The sequence below is a fragment of the Melanostigma gelatinosum genome (assembly GCF_949748355.1).
Source record: "Melanostigma gelatinosum genome assembly, chromosome: 2".
NCBI classification, from domain to species: domain Eukaryota; kingdom Metazoa; phylum Chordata; class Actinopteri; order Perciformes; family Zoarcidae; genus Melanostigma; species Melanostigma gelatinosum.
The window spans coordinates 9,181,194-9,188,779 of NC_136635.1; the positions used below are offsets into that span (position 1 = coordinate 9,181,194).

Below are 7,586 nucleotides of genomic sequence, written 5' to 3' on the forward strand. Positions count from 1 at the left end.
CATAAAGCTGGGGCTGTGGAGGGGGTTTCCAACCCTAAAGACGTTGAGAACCAGGCCACTACCTTGACAGTCTGTTCACCTCCTAGTGTGCCAGACTCTGTACAAGCCTCCGTGTCATCTACCTTGTCTGCCTGCATACCTTCTTCCCTGTCAGCCAGTATGCCAATAAATGTATCAGCTCATCTGTCAAACCCTGTTCAACACTCTTTCCAGTGCTCTCTGTGCGACCGGTCCTTCAGCCAGCGAGGCTCTCTGAATAGACATGTGCGGAGCCACCTTGGCGTACGGCCCTTCTCCTGCCCCCGCTGCCCTATGACCTTTTCCCGCCAATACCGTGTCACAGAGCACATGCGTGTTCACCAGCACTGTGTCCTCAGGAGTGACTTTCAAGCTGCCTCTTCAATTTGAGACAAGGAGAGTCCTCAAAAGTGATTTGATCATCCTGTCATTGAATGACAGTATCATTCAAAGGTATTGGTTTGTTTTCAATAGTTCAGGATTATGAGATTTCTAGATAGACAATTGAGATAAAGTTATGAGATTCATTTTAGAATTCATGTCATATCTTTGCCCTCCAGAAGCTAACAATATAAGTTAATAATGCTGTAGTGCTGTGAGTAAATGAGTAAAAGGGGAAAAAAAAGCATCTATAATCAATATATTGATATTAACCACATAGAACCACAGATGATCATCACTGCATGCTTCCTCTTCTGCTGCATCCAAGTGGCCAAAATAATCGTTGCAAGTTTTAGTTGCGCCTTATCAGCTGGAAGTGTAAATTGTTTGCTAAAAGGTTAGCCATATAATATATAAACATAAAAGGTGGTGATATATGAGTTTTGTATTCACAGCTTGTTTTTGCCTGTCGTGACCAAACAATCTGTTAAGAATGGTGCATTTCTGAATGCACAGAATTTTCATTCCTTTATCCATGCATGGTGTTTTTTCCTTTGTTCATGGTATACTATATAGCGTGTATAGATATTCAAATGAGAGATTAATTACAGCTGCTCACATATACATTTGTCTGATTTGTGTTTATGATAAGTTGTGATACATCATGTTTAAGATCATTTTTTTTCCAGTTTCACAACAATACTTTAAAATAATATAAATCTGATTGTTTTTGGTTTCTTTTACAAAAAATATGCAACGAACACAATCTGAACCCACTGCAACATAATAAAGTTCACATGTGTTTGTATGTTTGATTTGTGTTATTCTGTATTTAAAGTGAAAATCTGAATATTTAACTTTCCGATGTTATGACAGATGTTAAACAACTCCTGTCCTTTTTAAGACAGACTCATTTTAAGTTCAAGCCTGTTTTTTTGGTATATTAATCAAAACATAACCTATGATGTTTTTTGCCAACTTATGGGGACAGTTCAACAGGAAGGGTACAGACAACCAATCCTGCTGTCTGATTGTGAGGTCAGGCTGATCTGATATCAGCTCTTTGGCTGCAGAATCTCCGCCAAAGTTCTCCTCTCAAACGGGTCTTGGAGGAGGAGTGCTCGCGCTAGCGCGGGCACCTGTAGAGACTTCTCCTGACGAGAACGCGCAGCGAGGGGGGCTGATCGTTCTGGCCCCAAGCTGAATCTATTTGAGGGCGCTGATTGGCTAAATTGTATGTCACTCATTTATATCTTGAATCAGCAATTGGCTAAACTGCTTCATAGACCCGTCTCTTTTGGGCCAAAATGATCAGGCCCCCCAAGCTGCGCGTTCTCAGAGTGTCGTGCACACAGACAGAGAGCACGAGCAGAGAGCACACAGGCGGAGAGGACGAGCAGATGAGCACACAGGCGGAGAGGACGAGCAGGAAAAGCAGATATTTTGCGCAGATATCATATTTTACACACATTACTGGGTACATTCCACAGTTCAAAAACAGAAATAGTGACAATTTGTATAATTTATGATTATTATAATTTTTTTTTTGTGTGGCTCATGGTGGGGCCATGTATAATTTATGATTATTATAATATTTTTTTTGTGTGGCTCATGGTGGGGCCATGCCCCATGGCCCTCTATTGACCAGCCGCCACTGGATCTGGGCATTGATCAACCCAATCAAGTGGTGATAAAGAATTACCCATCAAGCCTATTTTCAGGTAAAAAGAGATCATTCCACAGCGCCTGGTACACTAATAGACTGGCTGGAGTATTCAGTTAATGCAGATGCTGCATATTGTTACCCCTGCCGAAAGTTCCGGGCGCCTGGGTCTTCCATGGACTCTGCCTTTACTCTGACTGGATTTTGCGATTGGAAGCATGCAGTGGAGATGGGGAAAGGGCTGAACAAACATGCAGCATCCAAAGAACAAGAGCAAATCAGTGGCTGGAGCCGGGCCTGAACCAATCACAGCATGTATTAGTGCTCAGTCTCACACGCTGTCCTATGTGAGGACTGTGCACTTGGTGTCATAGTGTTTGTACTTAGTGTTGCTGCTGAAACACGAGCTGACATGGTCAAAGAAAATGTCAAGGGCTGCCAAGCTTCTTTTGTAAGGGACAAGAAGGTGGACAGGATCATATTCTATATTCTATATTCAACACCTTTAATTGAAAAGAGAACAGTTTACAAGAGGTGACAATTTTATGGGTGAGTTGTTGACATTAGATTTTCATGTTCAGATGTTCTCACTCTGTTGTGTTAAATACAAATATACTCTCTCTCTCTCATCATGCAATGTTTAAGAATTAACATGGCTGCATGTTTGGTGAATATTCAGTTCTATCCATGCCAACCATCAATAAATAATATTTATATTTTAGTCGTTGTGTCTGCGGTTATAAAAACAAATAACTCTAAAATGGAAAATAATATAATAATTCTCACTCATTAAAGCTCAAGTGTGTCACTTCTGGGGTCATAAGTGGTAATAAGTATTTAATGGTTAATAATGGATTTTTATAACTAATTCTGCAGTCATGTTGAATTCTGTTTCAGATTTTCTGCAACACTTTTCCAAAAGGTTAAAGGTCAAACAGTAGCCCAATCCGACTGAATTTGCATGAAATATTCACTACTAGAAATGCAGAAAAATATTGCATGTGTGGGAAGTGATTCTGAGGTCTGGAACCAAGGTGGTCAAACAGTCCATTGGAGTGGTTTTCCGTTTGAGTTAAAGCTAAAAAGACAAGTAATGCCATCCTCCACCCAGAGGTTTTTCTTATTGATGGCATGGGGCTCATCAAGCATTAGGACATAATCTATAACCATTCATAAAGCCATTGGTTACAACTTATAAACCTTTTCTTCAGGGTGTTTTATTAAAGGTGGGACCTTACTGTAACAAGGGCAACAGCAAGATTATGTCAATTTACACCTGGTCTTGACTAATTTGAGTCTTTTTGAGAAATTAAAATACAAGTTTTCTTCAACTATTTCAGAGAGAGGCCTTTGTCCTCTCCTGTAGTCCTGCAAACAGCCAGACTACAGAGTAAGTAGCTGTAAATTGCCTATGCACTGGTAAATGTTCAATGCTATCATCCTGTCAGGTCTTGTGACAAATGTTCAACAGATAAATATAGTGCTCACATGATGATGGCAGTAGTAATAGATCACAGAAACACCACAAGGCATACCTATATTATCTGTAGTGCATTGTATGCAACAACCTACAAATGGAATCACATATCCTGTTATTCCCACAAAGAGAAATACTTGTCTGTCTTTGTATGCTTCATGCTTCTTCTCTATGCTCAATTTATGGCACTTCAGACCTTCCTCTTGTGCTCGTTATTCCACTGGTGTTTCATCCGGCGTAGTAGTCATCACTATAATGGCCTAAAGAGAAGCGTAAGAGAACTTGAATGCTTGACTTAACTGGTTCTTACTTATGTTGCAATTTTGTTTAAGCTTAGCAAACATGTGGTGAGCGTGAGTGGGACATGCACAGTTCTTGGCACAGGCTGTAATGCTTATGGAAGTCGCTTTATGTCTTTTTGTACCTGGCTCTTTGTGGAACGCAGGGCAGCTACCGCCAGACATGACATTACAATGAAAATAATGGCACCCAAAACACTGTAGACCAGGAAGATCAATTCCACGGACATTACCATTTCCTGGACAAACAGATAAAGAAATACACATGATGAAATTCATATCATTTTTTTTTGTTGAATGTCTTATTTATTTAAATGATAAATTATATCCATAAATAATAGTATATACATAATATAAATAATGACTATCCAACACATTTTGGTCTCTGTTAATAATGATGCAGTTTGATAAATAATTGAGATACTGATGTGATACCAAATCTGGATGCAAATCAGGCCATGTTTTACCAAGTAAAGAAAATAATTAAAACAACAGTAAATATGTTTAATTGTGGAACAGCAAGTTGAACTGCTTAGTGCTGTAGACGTGTGTACTCTTTTGTATAATAAGGGCTACGTCCTAACAACAAATCAAACATTTAAAATATATTGTGTTATGTTTGTCAGTCTGCAAGAGTAAAAGTTCTTAAAAGCTTTTTGGGTGAAGTTTTCATTTTGATACCGAGATACACAAAATGCTGCTTGTTTGTAAGTTTTCAATATCAAACAATAAAGCATTTATTCAACACAGAAATGTAAAAGCTAAAACTTGTTTTAGATTTGTGATCAATATAATAATGAGCACCGCCACCAACAAAAAATAACAAATAATGATAAGAAAAAAGAAAGAATCACCGCATATGACCAATCTGAAATGATTTCATGAGTGAAATTGTCTTCAATGAATCCATAGTCCTTGTAGTAACTGCGGTGACCAGTGTTGGGCAAGATGTGCATTACTAAAGTCCAACATACCACCAGTGTGGTGACTATACTCAGAGCCAACGATATGGTTACCTACATGTAGACACAAACAGAGGGAGATGAAGGAGAAACAGACAGAGACATGGACAACATGGAGAGGCCTACAAAAGCCCAGAAATCTATAAACTCAATTGGTAAATAAAAAGAAAAGAAATAACACCGGACACAAATTATTATACGCAGCATTATTTGTATTTTATACAAACCACATCTGGAGGGGATATTCCTCTCTCGGTCCTCGAAATAAATAGTTCTGGAAAACTTGCTTGTATTGTTTTTTAATTCAAATGACAATAGAGCTTACTGTTTTCTTGGTTGGGTTGTGCTCTGTCAGAATATATAGAATCCCACAAAAGATGAACTACAAGGAAGAGGAAAAAAGCTGTGTTATTATGTATCCCTTGAATGTTTTGGAATACCACAGTGCTGCACAAGATTGTAATTACTAAACAGGATAGCAAAAACAACAGCCAATTATTTGGGTCGTGTAAAGATGGGAACCCATTAATTGCAAAAACTCTTTTGAGATTTGCTGCCCAACGTCCTATCCTAACCTTAATCATTCAAGGTAAATGCCTAACCATAACCATCTCAAGAGAGTTCCACAAATTGTGGGGTATAAGACCTATTGTTGGGGTTTAACTTCTGAAGTAAGTTCAAATTGCCATAAGCCCATGATCAAATCCTGTACACATTTTGGTTATTGGTGGTTTCTTAGTTCTGTAATTTGGCTGTTTACTAAATATTGAATCCACTTTTTATTCTCTTGCTGTGCTACCAACCAGTGTTCCAAGCAAGAAGCCAGGCGGGACCGTTGTCGACATAAATTCACTAGAGTTGTCTGGCATGATTACGATGGAAAACATGAAGAAAGATGAGCCCAGGACCAGTGCAATGATCTAATAGAAAATCACAAAGAACTTCAAGCATGACCTCTTTACCTCTGTAAAAATAGAATTATTAGATATGACGGTCACATATGTGACCTTGGAAATTATGCTGGTAAATTATAATCAGTATGTTTGAAAACAGTCATTTGAGCATTGTTGTGTGTGTGTGTGTGTGTGTGTGTGTGTGTGTGTCTCACGCCAATAATCTTGGGTTGCCCCTTAATGAAGCGGTGTAAAGGTTTGCTGCCCCCCACTGTGGTGCCTTGAAGATTTGCATTATTTCCACCTGAGTTACTCGCACAGTATAGATCAGCAGACATCGTATGGACAAACTGTCACAGAAAAGAAATAGATTGAAAATATTAGTATGTTTGACATAAGCACGGGTCGCAAACGTTGTGATATTGAGTGCAATTAATATGTTCTTGAGGTTAACATTCAGTTTAATAATGACACTTAGTAAACGATCTCGAATAAATCTTTACTTTTATTCGAATTAAAAAATAGTGAAGCATGTTATAAAAAATGTCATAGAAATGTATTGCATATAATTCATAAATATGACAAAAAGCCATTAAAAAGTCATACTATAATATGCCAGAGAATGTTGTCATAAGTCACAAAAATAGTAATAAAAGTAAAAGTAAAAGTATAGTGTGTCGTAAAAATGTCACAAAAGTCAAATAATTTCTTTACGCTTAAATGTTCTACAAAAAAGTCAAAGTCAATCTATTTTTTGTGTAATACATTTTACATTTATGTTAACTGAAAAGAAGTACTCTCATATGCTATGAATTTAAAAAGACATTCAACAACACTGCCTCAGTGAAGCTCTGACAGCTGGCCAATGGCTGAAAGACTATGTGAATATATTTGACATGTTTAACATAACTTTAAAAAAACAAAGTGTTAAAATGTCATTGTCCTGTTGGCAACGAGATACCCATTTATCTTAGAACAAGTACAATATCCACAAATATAGTTTAAGCATGCCAAAAACACCAGCGGAGTTACGGATAAAGACTATCCTAACTGGAAAACGTTCCGGACTGCAGTGGTCTGTCCGCATGTAGGCCATGTCTCCAACATGTCGGACCAATCCTGTTGTTGAGGCCAAGAAAAGTGAATATTCATGTCGACGACTCAGTAGATAACTTACCACACACTGGTCACGAAGGAAAACCGTTTGTTCCTCCACTAAACTGTAGTTGCAGATTAAAAAGTTTTGATGTAAGGAATAGGCTACGATGGGAATTCCAACTGATTTATTACATAATAAGGCAACATGGAAAAGAGTTTAATTTAACTGTTGTGTCAAATCTCAAGCAAACCTGTTACAAACAAAAGCGATGAGAACAAAAAGAAATCCAGACCTTGTGTGGTCCTGTGGTCGGTGCTGAAGCTCAGTATTAGCTCTTGTGAAGACTCACATCATGTTCACATCTGGAGCGCAGTGAAGATTGGGCATTAAGGAAAGATCGGTTCATTTTGAACACAACCAGTACTCTGTATATGTGCTTGTTGAAAATGGTTAGCTAATTGTTCAATGGCTTAGCTTGATATTATTGTCCATTTTATTTCATTCTTTGTTTTGTAGATTTTACTCGATTAACTTTAAGTGAGTGCATACTTCCCAAGGCCGATAGAGGTCTTTGCCACTTAAACGTAAACATATGTCATTCTTCATTTCCAGAAAAATGCTGATGCTGTATATTTCCTTGGGAGTGCAGTCTCTGTGAAATCGAAGCTGTCTCTTTACATTTACTTTTGGACACAACCCAAAATAGTTTGTAATGTATATGTTGTGGTTAACAGTTAATAGTATTATGCATAATAAACATCACAAGAAACACTGCTGATTAGTGTGTGCCTCTT

At 37.9% G+C, this 7,586-nt stretch overlaps 1 protein-coding gene across 1 annotated transcript; it reads right to left on the reverse strand.

The window, feature by feature from the left end:
• Nucleotides 1-2,598: 2,598 nt before the first annotated feature.
• On the reverse strand, nt 2,599-7,041 carry LOC306788231 (uncharacterized protein). The gene is made up of 7 exons (XM_079283653.1): nt 6,871-7,041; nt 5,909-6,043; nt 5,604-5,720; nt 5,126-5,182; nt 4,813-4,854; nt 3,964-4,077; nt 2,599-3,799 (listed from the first exon to the last, which is right to left on the reverse strand). The coding sequence occupies exons 2-7, from the start codon at nt 6,029-6,031 to the stop codon at nt 3,752-3,754; spliced, it is 501 nt and encodes a 166-aa protein (XP_079139779.1). The 5' UTR covers nt 6,032-6,043; nt 6,871-7,041; the 3' UTR covers nt 2,599-3,751.
• Nucleotides 7,042-7,586: the final 545 nt, after the last annotated feature.